The sequence below is a fragment of the Podarcis raffonei genome, chromosome 7 (genome assembly GCF_027172205.1).
Source record: "Podarcis raffonei isolate rPodRaf1 chromosome 7, rPodRaf1.pri, whole genome shotgun sequence".
Taxonomy (NCBI): domain Eukaryota; kingdom Metazoa; phylum Chordata; class Lepidosauria; order Squamata; family Lacertidae; genus Podarcis; species Podarcis raffonei.
The window spans coordinates 66,965,713-66,980,906 of NC_070608.1; the positions used below are offsets into that span (position 1 = coordinate 66,965,713).

General features: G+C 41.3%; 1 protein-coding gene across 1 annotated transcript; it reads right to left on the reverse strand.

Moving 5' to 3' along the window:
• LOC128417844 (serpin B10-like) lies at positions 1-13,310 on the reverse strand. The gene is made up of 8 exons (XM_053397035.1): positions 13,248-13,310; positions 10,819-10,992; positions 9,958-10,005; positions 7,957-8,094; positions 6,646-6,763; positions 4,782-4,924; positions 3,387-3,554; positions 1-436 (listed from the first exon to the last, which is right to left on the reverse strand). Exons 2-8 carry the CDS (start codon positions 10,981-10,983, stop codon positions 32-34), a joined length of 1,185 nt encoding a protein of 394 aa, XP_053253010.1. The 5' UTR covers positions 10,984-10,992; positions 13,248-13,310; the 3' UTR covers positions 1-31.
• Positions 13,311-15,194: the final 1,884 nt, after the last annotated feature.

Sequence of the window (15,194 nt, forward strand, 5' to 3'; positions counted from 1 at the left end):
CTGGTAGGTTCATTACATTGGCAACCACATTCTATGGAGAAGAGAATCTGCCCAAGAAGAGGGTGTTTTTTGTTGCCTTGTGCTTGATAAAGAAGATAAAAGGATGGTTTGCTTCGAATTTTATGGGCTTCTGAGATGACCTTATTACAATGGTGGCTGCTGAGGCAGCTGCTGCTTCAGTGCCCTCTTCATTGATCTCCACAAAGGACTTGTGATACACCTCTGACAAAGCCAAGTCGCCTTTTTTTGACATTCCCAAGAAGTTAGCTTGGCCTGGAATGAAAGCATCCTTCATCCCCATACTGCTTAGGATGGACTTGAGGTCGAAACTCTCTTCCAGTTTGATCTTTGGTAAGTGAAGCTCCACCTTCCTTTTCTGCATCATATCCGAACTCGTCCATATCGACAATCTCTCATATGTTAGTTCTTTTTCCAGCTGTGGTCGTATAATAAAGCAAGTTAGACAGCAAAATGAAAACAAAAGTGACTCTTAAAAACAACAACCCTACAACCAGTAACTCTTCTCACCACAAAGTTATGAGGGCTTTCGAGACAAAGCCTGCTGTTTACTTTGCTAGGGAATGTGATGCAAGGAGAAAAGGCAAGTGATGTGGGACATAAAATAATGTTTGAAGACTGGGAAAGGTTGTGGAGGAAAGGGGTCAAGTTCACTGCATGTACTGTTAGAGGGGGATTTTCCACTGGTGGCAGATGACAGAAGACTGTGACACCACGAGACCGGTGTAAAACCAAATCAAATAAGGACTTTATTTCAAAACAACAAACAGCAAAGCTTGTGGGTGTTTTTCCTGCAGGCAGAGTTCAAACTGCAGCTTTTCTCCTTTTGTAGCCATGGCCAGCTGCAACCAATGAGCCCAGAGCTCACAAAAACTGTTCTTAAAGGTACAAACATCTTTACTGTTTCTGTGCAGAATGTTTCTTTCCCAACATGTACAGTGTTAAAGGAAAATATTATGAAAATGATGTATAGATGGTATTTAACCCCTGTAAAGTTAGCAAAGATATATCACAATAGTGATAATCTATGTTGGAAATGTAAAGAAAAAGAAGGTACCTTTTACCATATGTGGTGGACCTGCCCCAAGGTGAAAGACTTCTGGGAGAAGATTTATAATGAATTGAAAAAAATGTTGAAATATACATTTATTAAGAAACCAGAGGCCTTTCTTCTTGGAACAACAGGTTTGGAATTGCCCAAGAAAGATGTTAGATTGTTTTTGTATGCCACAACTGCAGCTAGAATTTTGTTAGCCAAGAATTGGAAAACACAAGAAGTGCCAACACTCGAGGAATGGCAGATGGAGATGATGGACTTTTTGGAGCTAGCCAACCTAACCGGAAGAGTCTGCGACCAGAAGGAGGAGGAGTACCAGGAGGAATGGAGGAAATTCAAAGACTATTTGGTTAAATATGCTAAGATAATTTAAATAGAAATACTTGCAAACACCAGATAGGCTTAGGATTTAAATATGTGATGTTATAGAATAACATGTTTAAATTTAATATGAAAAGAAAGAAAGACGTTAACTGATTAAGTAAATTTTATGAGAAATTTGTTTTGGAAAACTGTTACAATGATATATATTTAAACTCAACCAGGGGGATTTGAGGCAGTCAGGTAAAAATGTTATTAAGAGTGGAATAATTACAGTTAGGATTTATGTTTGTTTGTTTGTTTGTTTAGAAATTTTGGAAAATCAATAAAATTTTTGAGGAAAAAAAAGAAAAGCCACTTCCAAGTTTTAGGGGCCCATAGTGCTTTCACCACCCCACTCCACCCCCAAATCTGGCCACTGTACCTGCAACCCACTCTGTCACTGCTAAATACATAAGGTTACTGCATGTTATTTTCTCTTTTTTCTTTTAAAATTAGGTGATTATTTTGCTCACAACAAGCCCTTCTATGCTGACTCATATACACTTGTACCTTGGAAGTCGAATGGAATCCATTCCAGAAGTCCGTTCGACTTCCAAAACATTCGCAAAACAAAGCATAGCTTCTGATTGGCTGCGGGAAGCTCCTGCAGCCAATCAGAAGCCACAGAAGCCCCGTCGGACATTCGGCTTCCAAAAGAACATTCGCAAACCAGAACAATCACTTCTGGGTTTGCGACATTTGGGAGCCAAAAGATCCGAGTTCCAGGGTGTTTAGGATCCAAGGTACGACTGTATGCACTTGAGATTAAGCCCCACTGATCACAATGGGAGTTACTTCTGAGTAAACAAGCAAAAAATTGTACTTTCGTGGACTTGGACTAGCCTGTGGTTTATAAGGCTCCATCACATTCACACCTTACATTTAAAGCACATGGCTCCCCCCCAAGAAACCTGGGAACTGTAGTTCATTAAGAGTGCAGGGAACTGTTGCTCTTTGGGGAATAACCTGCAGTTCCCAGGATCCTTTGGGGGAAGTCATGTAGTGATCAGGTGGGATTGTTATGAGGAATTATAACAATAGAGTAAGCCATCTGTGTCAGCAATGAAAGCATTGCGTTGACTGGGTTTAAACTATTTTGATATGTTTTTTGGTCAATCCACACCTCTGCACCCCTGTTCCATTTCTCTGGCTTGACAAGTCACGTACACAGCCAGGTGCCAGTTGCTGCATCATGCATCCTGGGCTGTGGAATATAGTGGGCAGCTTCTTTGAAGTAGCCTTTCCAATATGTTAATCTCAGGATGTTGATCTTAGGGGCTGGAAATAGTTTCACAGGAAGGTGATAAAGATGCCTATCTCCTTGCCATCCTTCCATCCTCTCCTGTTTACTCCTGTTTGTGATCTCCGGAGTTTCTCTAGTCCTCTTTTATTTACTCTCAGATTATGTATGCATGCTCAGAGTAGTCTTTGTAGTTAAAAGAATTTCTTTTGATCTGACTTTGTCCCCACGTGGGGTTTGTTGAAATGCTCAGAAGAAATCTGATTGGTTCTTACGAACACTCTGCAAAAAGTTCTTTTGTGAATAAAACGACATGGGCTGGAGGGTGGAGATAAATATTATTATATGCACCCTTCCCAGAGTCTTGCTGGTTCAAGCCTCTGTGCGTACTCTTATTAATCAGAGTTCAATCCTTCCTTTACTTTGAGAATGCCTCAAAGTCACGTGCTTTAAATGTATGGAGGTGGATGTGACAATGCGGGAAAAATCAGACAATGTTTTGTGCATCTATCTCTGTTTATATAAATCAGGGGTGAGGAAATTGTGGTCCTCTATGTGCTAGTGAACTACAACCCCCCACCCCACCATCTCTGTCCAAATGTTGTCCAGGAACATTTTGGAGGCTCACAGATTTCCCCACCCCTGATTTATTTAGGGATGAAATGAAATGTCTAACAGTCTCTGGAGACGTGAAAGCAAGTGTTTTACCATTTCCAGACCAGTCGACTCATCTTCGATGTCGTCTGGAAGCATGATGAACATGCTGACATCATTGTTCTCATATGGGAGCTCAAGAATACGAACCCTCAGGATATCAATGTAGAAGGTTGGCAATGTACCTTTTAGAAACATCATTTGCACAGGCTTTGACTGGGTCTGTAATAAAAAACACATGCGATCCTTTTCCCAACTGAAATGAACTGCCATTCAGATGTGTCAGAGACCAAGAAGCTTGAAGCATTAAAACTAAATAAAGGGCCTTTCTCTCTCAAACACGGGCAACTTCCCACCCCACCCCTCATTACTTTTCATTGGGGGGGGGGTTTGTTATGAGAATGGGAACAATGGAATAGTGTTGTTTCCACCAGGGGGCAGCACTGAAAAGCTAAAAACAAGCACTCGTATCTAAACCTGGGGCAGATCTACACACATGGTTTTTAACGTTAAGGAATGGTTTTCCTAACGTATTTGGACACATGACACTCTACTTTTTATGTTCATAATGTTTTATTAAAAATGGGACACCAGGTGGCACTACAGAACAACCAGCAGTAGGGAGACAGTGTTTTGATTGGGGGGGGGGACAAAGGTAAGAAACACTTTGATTTACAAGTATGCCCTGTTTTAGAATGATGTACCTGGTATCATTCTAATTACATTAAACAGGGCGATGTAGATCTAGCCCTGGGCAATCTGAGGTAGCTTTAGATTAGTCCAAAAGGTGCAGAGGGAGTGTGGTTGAGTGGGTGACATCAGGGTTTTCTGCTGCGCTGGTAATTCTTTGGATAGCAATGAGAGCATCTGCTGGTGCACAGTCCTTCTGTGTTTGAATCCTACTTGTTTCACTATATTTTGCTTTGCTCCTGGCCACTTTAATTCAGAGTGCTATATCATCACATGTTTATTCCCCCCCAACCAAGTTTCACCATCATATTAGTAGTAATTAAGGTAGGCGTAAGTCACAATGCCAGATTTAAGCAGAATTCATTACAGTAGCAACTTTGTAAGTTTAATAAGAATAAAGCCACAATCTAAAACACGCTTTACCTGGGAGCAAGCCCTCATTGAAATCAGTAGGACTTACTTCTGGATAGACATGTTTAGAATTGCACTGTAGCTTTTCAAGAGATACACTCAATTAACGACAACACTTTCAAACCAAGAATAAACCCACAATTCTCTTTCTTAATATAAACATATATATAATATATGTTTAATATATACATTTAATATAAACATTAATATAAACATTTAATATAATATAAACATTTAGTGGTTTTCCTTGTGCACAGAGTTCTGAATAATTTTACAGAGAATTGATACCAGCAGAATGTGTCATATTCATGGAAAAACACACCTTTTATTTTATTAACACATGCGTACCTTACTCAGTCTGAAAGGCTTCTCAGTAGTGTTTGCTTTCTCAAATCTTTTCTCCCACTTTCCTTTGAAGTAAATGGCATTTACTATGACCAGTGCTGTTTGAGCACCAACCGAATCTTTAGGCAGAAGATTCTTGATTTTGTCTTTTGGAAAACAGAAGGGTGTTGTTAATGTATTGGCATCCCAGTGTTGCTATACAAATAGGATATGGTTCTAAAAGGAATGGTGTTGTTCTGAGTCAGATAATTCTCCTCTCAAGCCTAGGAGTCGCTCATCTGAACTCTTTCCCAGTTCTGCTATAAATCTCACGACTGCTTTCCCCATGTCTTGTGGGGTGCTTCAGGTGAAATGGAAAAGTGAATTTCTGTCATTAAAAAAACCTTACTTTTCCCAGACCCAGGCTCTAGCTGGCTGATTCACCTGCATGAATATTACTTGGTGCTGTAGACGGGAAGCAACTAGCATAATGGGAACCGATTTTTAAGCCATTACAGGGGGAAACTAGATAGACCAAATGGATATCAATATTTAAGCAGCTAGGGATTGCACATTATGCCCAGAAAGTCACTTCTTCTTTTTTTCAAAACTCAGAAAAATGTGTCAGTTCCTCAAATGCATTTACATTGGAATTGCACATGGTTTCCTGTACAAATGGGATGATTTGGATGTAGAACTAGCTTTAGCAAACCTCAGTTTCATGCACTTCCCTTGCCCCCGGTGTACCTCCAAGGAGGAGTTAAGAAGCTTTTATTTAGATTACTGCGACTTGCTGTATCAACTAAACTCAGACAAGCAGAGATCTTTAGTTGAAACATAAACTGCACTTTTTGAAGCTGATTTGTTTCAGCTGACTATAGTTAAGATTGACCATGGTTCAGGGTTTGGATAACACACTAACCCACGGTTAATCCCAATTGGAAGTGCAAGCTTCTGATCTCACAGGTGCATCAGAGAAGATGGGGGTGGACAAACCAGGGCCGTCTTACCCATAGGCGCTAGGGGTGTGGGGCACCTGGACGCTGGACTCTCAGGTGCGCCAGGCCGAGAGTCCAGGGAAGAGCCCACTTGTCAGTTGGAGCACCACCGTGGGCTCTTCTGCTGCGCACGGCTCTGCTCCGCGAGTTTGGGGGCCACAGAGCCAGCGAGACACTGAGGCGGCTGGCTGGCTCTGCCCTCCTGTACGCCTGGGACTGGGCAACCTGGGGGGGGGCATCGGGCGGATCTTTGCACCCTGGTGCTGCATATGCTTAAGACAGCCCTGGGACAAACCCAAGATTCGCTGTAGCCCTTTCTCATAACGCTCAACAAGGGTATCCTCCAGATGTTTAAGATTAAAACACATGTCATCCCTGACCATTGGACATGCTGGCTAGAGGTGAAGCATTTTCAGGGTACCAGAACTGGGCCCTCTATAGAAATCAGAATCCAGTTTTCAAGCCTGGAGATACAGTAGATTTTGTAAATCTTTAATTAACTTTAAAACTGTTTTCTCTGCTTTTTTTGTAGCTTAGGGTTTACAGTGGTACCTCAGGTTACATACGCTTCAGGTTACATACGCTTCAGGTTACAGACTCCGCTAACCCAGAAATAGTACCTTGGGTTAAGAACTTTACTTCAGGATGAGAACAGAAATCGTGCTCTGGCGGTGCGGCAGCAGCAGGAGGCCCCATTAGCTAAAGTGGTGCTTCAGGTTGAGAACGGACCTCCAGAACAAATTAAGTACTTAACCCGATGTACCACTGTATTCCCTTGACTGCCTAAGTGGTTCTAAAGACATTAAGACTCAAGGACAGGTCTGGAACTGAGCATACAGTAGAGTAATACTTGGAATTACAGTCTGCAGTGGCTGAATAAATAAGCTTACTGTCAGTTTGTTTTTCAACCCAAACGTTGATCTGGTCTCTGACTTGTTCTGCAGCATTCAAAAAATCAACTGGTTGTAGTTCTGCATGATAGTACTTCTTAGTGAGCTGAAGGTACTCCTGAAAATTATAGGGGCAAAAGTATAAATTGTTATGTGTTTCTCTTTTTTTGTGCAGGTGGAAAGGGGACGTAGGTTGTATGCAGAGACCCTTCTAACCCCTGGATGTGTCCAAACACCAAGTGTCAAAACAGAAGACAGCTTTCTATTGAGGTGATAGCCTGGGTGATGGGCCATTGGGGGAACAAAGGAAGTGGATTTGGGTGAGGCAGCAAATGGGTGCCCACCCCCGTCCCTCAGCTGGCTGGTGGAAAAAGACAAAGATGAGAGCTGAGAGTCTGCAGTGATGTGGGCCAGATATAAACCAGCAAGCTGAGAGAAGGAGGAGAAACAAGACCAATGTTTGATTTCTGTTTGAATTTAAGGCAGAAGTTTTATACAATCTGAAGAGAAACCAAAATGTCTAAGGTTGCGGCTATGAGAAAAACATGACCCATGGGCATAGCTGTCAACTTTTCCCTTTTCTTGCAAGGAATCCTATTCGGAATAAGGGAATTTTCCTTAAAAAAAAGGGAAACGTTGACAGCTATGCCCATGGGGTGTTGATGCTGTGAACCCCTCCATTTTAGGCTAAGGTTGCAAAATGCGTAAATAAACCATATATCATAAAGACACCACAGTCTCTGCAGTGCCTCATTTCCAAAGGAAACACAACCCCTGGAATCTCTAGAATCTCACACCGCTCAGAGATTAGGGTAGTGTGCAACATTTTTTAATCCACGTATGGATTCACCGCAGAGCAGGATATCAGACTGCAGTGGAAACCCAGGTTAGAATCTGGACTCATTTGTGGCTGCTACTCATTGTCTTTGGAAAGCCCAACCTACTTTACAGAATGGTTGTAAACACAAAAAACGAATAAATCCATATATATCATCCTGAGATCCTTGTAAGAAAGGCAGGATACAAACATGTTGAATAAAAGCAAATGTTTAAATTGGCGTCGTGAAATTATTACTGTGAAAAACAGATCTAGAAATAAGCACCACAAACTAAAATGTATATTAAATTTAATAATGATCACCCTCTAGCTCAGTATTATTGCATCATATACCGCATACAACACTTTCAGTTTTTCTTAACATCATATTATCTAATTATGCTATGTGGAAGTAATCTTTGTGATTAGAAGTATATTTTTATATATGTAACTATTTTCAAATGAAACTTGGCAGCTTAGTATAAAATACTCACGCTGTTAAAATCGAAAGTCTTTTCTCCATATACTCTATTAGCAGTTTTCAGCAGGTAGGTGTTATTGGGTTGGTTGATTTTAGAAATCAGTTCCTGGAATTGACTGTTGATGGTTTCATCTTTATTGAGTCCTGGTTCCTTTACAGGGAGACACCATATAAAAATCTCAGTTGCATTAGATTCGATGGTACTGCATAGGTAGATAACCATTCTTGGAAGTCAAACAGAATCCGTTCTGGAAGTCCATTTGTCTTCCAAAATGTTTGGAAACCAAAGCACGGCTTCTGATTGGCTGCAGGAGGATCCTGCAGCCAATCGGAAGCTGTGGAAGCCCCATTGGATGTTCTGCTTCCAAAAGAACATTCAAAAACAGAAACACTCACTTCCGGGTTTTGATCGTTCAGGAACTGATTTGTTCAGGAGCCAAGGTGTTTGAGATCCAAGATATGACTGTGGCAGTTTAGTGGGGGGGGGGGATTGCCAGGGGAAAATTGAATGTACCACAGTTACTACTTTGCCATAAGATCCACTGTCTTGTAATATCACATATGTGCTTTAACTACTGATGAAGCCCAGGACGGCGAAACAAGGCCAATATTCTGGAAATCCTTGTCTAGACTCTGTGAAAGGATTTTGTGGAACTGTAACAACCTTTCATGTGGATTGTTTGGACTTTATGAACAGACAGGTGGAATAGAGACCATTACACGGATGGACCTTATTTATGCATGAACTGACTAGAGAATGATCTGATCCACTGGGTCTTCTGCTTTGTTCGTTTGTTGAACTTTATGAGTTATTTCTGTTGAAATTTGATACAAATTTATCTACCTTATTTATCTAAGAACACAGCCGGTTACATCTCGTGTGTTTATTGAGGATGCTTTACGTGACCATAGGTTTATTTGTTGTTGTTTTGTAAAATGACAATCATGCAAAACTAGTTGCTGCCCAGAGTTTAGCTTTTTTCTTCCATCCTCCTTTGGAAAATGACTAAACTTTAGCATGCTCAATGCAATAATTTATATTATGATCTAATTAATATGTTATGTTATGTTGTTGTTATGTTATGTTATGTTATGTTATGTTATGTTATGTTATGTTATGTTATGTTATGTTATGTTATATATTATGTTCTACTTGGACTGGTCATGTTGTGCGGATGCCTGATTATCATCTTCCAAAATAACTATTTCATTCCAAACTTTAAAATGGAAAGCGCAATGCTGGTGGTCAACAAAAGAGGTTTAAGGACTCACTCAAGGCAAATTTTTAAAAAAATGTAATATAAACACCGACAATTGGGAAACACTGGCCTGTGAGCGCTCCAATTGGAGAACAGCCTTTACCAAAGGTGTCATGGGCTTTGAAGACACTCCAACTCAGGATGCAAGGGAGAAACATGCTAAGAAGAAGGCACATTTGGCAAACCCTCACCGTGATCAGCTCCCGCCCAGAAACCTATGTCCCTACTGTGGAAGGACATGTGGATCCAGAATTGGCCTCCACAGTCACTTACGGAATCACTGCTAAGATAAGGTTACCAGACATCCCCATTTCCCGGGAACAGTCCCCAGATTTACAGATCAGTCCCCTGACAAAATCCACTGAATTTGACTGAAGTTGAAAAGTGTCCCCGGATTCATTGGAAAAATATCTGGTAACCTTATGCTAAGACTGCGTTCATGGGAGACAATCTTACTCAGTTACAAGTGATTGCCAAAGAAGAAGATGGAGAAATTTAATTTTATTTGCATTTGAATGAGAAGCTACCTAACTCCCACTTGTCCAACCAATATGCTAACCTGAACACAGCTATCCTTCAAAATGTCCACATCTCCAAATTTTGCAATGCAGCTTTTCAAAGTGTACAAAAACACAAATATTGGAGGGGTTGTAAATTTCATAGGATTGCTGCCTTACCAGTAAATCCCATGGAAATCAACATAACTTACTTCCAGAGTGTTTAGGATTGCCAAACCTGTTATAGAATGATATTACCTGTGAAGGCCTTTCAGACTCTTCTGATGATGCATTGAAACGAAGCACCTGTAAGCAGAGTTGTAAAGATTTATTTTTAAGATAATTACATAAAACAGATACACACAATGATTTCTTAGTAATTCAGCAATTGAACCTAGATTGATAAAATATTTACATGGCTTTCAAGATTATGACTAGCTTGCTTTCAACACTGAAATGTTTTTCTCAAATCATAGTTTTTATTCTGACAATTTCAAATTATAGTTTCATTTTCTTTTATGGCTAAGCTTCTGTGGATTTGTTTGCACATGCATGTTGACATTATTAGTATCAGTTGGTTATCTGGTTTCCCATCTTCCTCCTGTTCGTGTACACAACAATGTTCTTCAGATCAGTGTTCTTCAATCTTGGGTCCCCAGATTCTGCTGGCCTACAAAACCCATCAACCCCAAAAAACTTAATCAATGGTTAAGGAAGATGGTCGTTGTAGTCCCATAACATCCGGGGACACAACATTGAAATAAAGCACTTTAACAGATGCCATATGTAACAACAGCATTTATTGTACAGTGGTACCTTGGTTTCCGAACGGCTTAGTTGTTGAAGAAATCGGCTCCTGAACGCTGCAAACCTGGAAGTGAGTGTTCCGGTTTGTGAATGATTTTTGGAAGCCGAATGTTCGACGCAGCTTCCACAGCTTCCGCTTGAGTGCAGGAAGCTCCTGCAGCCAATCAGAAGCCGCGCCTTGGTTTTTGAATGGTTTCGGGAGTCGAACGGACTCCCAGAATGGATTTGAGAACAAGGTACCACTGTATTATATCTCCAAACTATGTGCAAGATTGAAATGTGCGGTGGTCGCAGACAAATTCAAGAGCCTACCTCAGCCATCTGGCTGGCGGTTCTACCTCTTGCTCCCATGTGGACCATGGCTAGAACAGATGTGATGCTCCAAGGAGAAAAGAAAATATTGCCTTCAGATGATTGGATCAGCTTTTTGTAAAGATCTAGAAGAAAGCTGCCGTTGGCTACTGAGAGGGAGTCCATTACTGCAACCTATGAAAAATGCAATAGGCAGGACAAATCATTGCTCTGACAAAAGAAGCGTTTCTTTCTTTCCCACAAAAATAGCACTTTCATTAGTTCGTCCCAATGTTAGATGCTAAAGCATTCATGCAACTGGATAAAAAATAACCCCACCCCATACATTCCTAATCAATCCATGCGCTCTGTATATGTCACCTCATCCTAATGTTCTGTAAACCTCATTGAACTCTAGATTTGTTACCACACATAACTTGGCAATGTTGGTGCCTTAGGGCCCAATTCTCTGTATGTTAACAAGGAAGAAAGGCCAGCTGTGTTCAGTGGGATTTTCTCCCAAACAATTTTTAAACTTTGCAGCCCCAATGAAATATTATGTGCTGTGCCTGCAATTTGTATGTTCTTAATAAATTGCAAGTACATTCCCAACAAAGGAAGAATAGATACAAAAACGTATGGAATATACAGAAACATACTGGAAGAATAAGAAATCAAGACAACAAACTTTTTTATTAAAGAATGGAAATGGTTTATTGGGGATTTACAGATAAATTGTAAACAGGTAAGAACATTGGCAGGATTATTGCAATAACCTGCAGTTTTATGAGTATACAGTGGTACCTCGGTCTAAGAACAGTCTGGTTAAAGAATGATTTGGTTTACAAACTCCACAAAACCGGAAATAGTGTCTTGGTTTTAGAACTTTACCTCAGTCTAAGAATGGAATCCGAATGGTGGAAGGGCACCGGCGGCGGGAGGCCTTATTAGGGAAAGCGCACCTCAGTTTAAGAAAGGTTTCACTTTAAGAACTGACTTCCAGAACGGATTGAGTTTGTAAACTGAGGTACCACTGTATATTTAAGGAAGATGAATAAATGAGCAAATTGAGTTAATTTGGATATGCAGAAGATATTAGAAATAAATTTAAGGAACCACCGAAAGAAGGGAAAGGAAGTCAAGTTTTGAAATGTTACAATGATTGTAAAATTAGTAAAATTTATAAATCTGAAAAGCATAAACAAAACAAAAAAATAAATAAATTGCAAGTTCAATGCAGTATACCTTAAGAGAGGTGAAGCAACATACCTGGTCTGTAATACATAGAATTACAGCGCATTAAGTTCATCAAGGGGGTTCTGAAGCAGTTAAAATCTTTCTTTTGTTTGCTGATGCAAAGTGCAACCATATGTGTTACCACAACCTTTGAAAACCAACTGAAAATAAAATAAGCGTCTTGGTCATTTCTCCCTGCTGTGTGCACGAAGAATGTCGTTGACCTGAGCCATATGGCAAGACTTCCATGTTATTTATTAGCAAATTACCAGCAACCTCTGGTGGTAGCACAGAGAACCTACATGGTGTGGATGATCCATATGGTAAGTGAGAGACACTTTCTCCTTTGCAGTTGCAGCTAGGGCCAGCCTGAGACATTTTTGCACCTGATGCAAACCACAAAATGGCACCCCACCCCCACCAGGGAAGAAGGGGTGAGTGAAGATCTACATCAGGAACAAAGGGGAAATAAAGATCTACTTTTGGAATCTGCTGCCCTGCGGATCCTGCCGCCTGAGGCAACTGCCTCACCTTGCCTCATGGGTGCAGCGTGGGGAAGTAGGGTACACAAAGCCTTGCAGTTGGTTCAGTGAGCTCAAGGTCCTCGCATTTTGCAATCTACTGAACAGCAGCAGCCTCTCAAGTCGTTTGAGAAATTGTGTTGAGAGACTAGTGGGAGTTTGAAAAACAGTATGTTGCATATCATAAATAGCTGTTTGGTCCTATTTGGCACATATGTTTATCTGGGAAGCTGCAGTAAGGACTGTCAACCCTTACCTAGAATCCCCCTGCATCCCCCCCAGAAAAAGCACTCTGTCTGTCTGTCTGTCTATCTGTCTGTCTATCTATCTATCTATCTATCTATCTATCTATCTATCTATCTATCATCTATCTATCATCTATCTATCATCTATCTATCTATCATCTTTGTTCATTTGAAGTTTCACCTTTCTACTTATAATGCCCAAGGCATCCTGGTCACCCTATATCCTTGCCTAGCATTATCTACTTGACAAATGAAGGCACTGTTGCCAATTGTTTATGCACTTTTAATAAGCAAATTAAATCCTGCTCTTCCATTATAAGCACAAGGAATATCTGACACTTGCAACGTTGCTTTTTTCACATTTATAGATAGCAATCTTTTGCCCCTTTCACCCAAACTTAAGGTTTCATGGCAAAACAAGTTATACAAGCTTAAAATGTCACAGTACCTGCAGCTGCTACGCTTTCGGCGATTCCTCCAACAGGTTGTGGTGTTTGTGAAGACACAGTTCTGTAGCAATAAATACAGAGCAACCTTCACTTCTCCTCTTTTATATCCTCCATTGCAACATCTTGCCCATCCTCTCTGCCTCTATCAACCGGCAACATTGTCTGCTGCGAAGCTGAAAGACTGTCAGCTACGTTGTACTATCAGAGCTATTACTAAACTATTTTGTTTGTTTGTTATAAGAGCAGTTCTGCATTAGTCTGAAAGAGGAAAAGGTTCTTCAAATAACACATTTAGGGATCAATCCTATAGCAAGATCTGCTGGGATGAGAGGGTTGGAATCTAGTGAATATCCAGTTGTCCTGGGAGGTTCCTGGCGCAGTCAGACTAAACCAGATTAAATCCCTCATCTTTGGCACAGTCAGAGAGATATGTCAACATATCTCCTCTATCCAAGCTCAGATGGGACAAAGCAAATCGTAAACTGGCATAAGGCTTGGGAAAGGGGCATTCTGGGGTTGGACCAGAGAGGGTGTGGTTAGGCTTGAGCCTAAGCCCATTCAGGTAAGACCTGGAAATCCAGTGTAAATTAAGCTGGCAAAAAAGGTGGTATAACTCAAACACTATTTTAAGGACTGGTTTCCCCTCTGCCAGCCTTAGGCCTGCTCAGCCAGCAGTACTCCCACTACTGAACAAAGTTTGGATCCACTGTAAATTTACATCGGCTTAACTTACACTGACTTGCTTTACACCAGTGTCTTGTGGATAGGACTGTTCACTTAGTTGAATCAAATGTAGGAATAGGATAGCAAGCTTTGGAATCTCATAGGTAAAGGTAAAGGGATCCCTGACCATTAGGTCCAGTCGTGACCAACTCTGGGGTTGCGGTGCTCATCTCGCTTTATTGGCCGAGGGAGCTGGCGTACAGCTTTTGGGTCATGTGGCCAGCATGACTAAGCCGCTTCTGGTGAACCAGAGCAGCGCACGGAAACGCCGTTTACCTTCCCGCCAGAGCGGTACCTATTTATCTACTTGCAATTTGACACACTTTTGAACTGCTAGGTTGGCAGGAGCAGGGACCGAACAACGGGAGCTCACCCCATGAAGGGGATTCGAACCTCCGACCTTCTGATCATCAAGTCCTAGGCTCTGTGGTTTAACCCACAGTGCCACCCGTGTTGGAATCTCATAGAACTCTTCTTTACTGCATGGAAAATGGCTCCCTGCTATTCAAACTTTGCATGCTATTTGCTTGCTGGTACACCTCCCCAAATAATTTGGGGGGCTGCCCCCAATGTTCCCTACTGTTGGGGCAGAGGAAGCTGAGTTGAGCATGGCTTTAGTGACTGGCTCCACCTTCTGCCATGGAAAACTGCATAGCGTAAGACAGGAAGAGCCCTCGGCCTCTGCATTCAGCTCCATCCCCTGGCTCCTCCTGAAACGTCATGTGACATCACGTGTTGCATACCATGTGGGTGACGTCACCCAGCCCCCTCGATATTTGGCGCAAGATGGCACCTCTGTGTACTGTAGTGGTTTGTATCACAAATCAGTCTGGCATTTCTGAATCTTTCATGAAAAGGAGAACCGGGTTCAACTTAGTTTGATTTGTAAACACGTATGGAGTTAGGCAAGGTTTCAAGCTGCAAAACTAAGCAACTAGCAAGGTTTCCAAAGAGCCGAACTGAAAAGAGGTGAAGAGGAGGGATACAGTTTTCATTGGCGTGTTGTGGTTTCATCTCCCTCTTCTACCCCATCCTCCTTTCAGGCGCGACTTAGCTGAAAAGTGGCAAGTCTCGTCTCCAGTACCAACCTGCCATTTGGATCCACCATTTTGTTTCAATTCCCACCTCTACCAGACATCAAACATTCTGCATTCCTGATGGTGTAGTAAAATTAATTTTATTTGCTATATTACACATTCTGTTATGTATGTACACACACACAT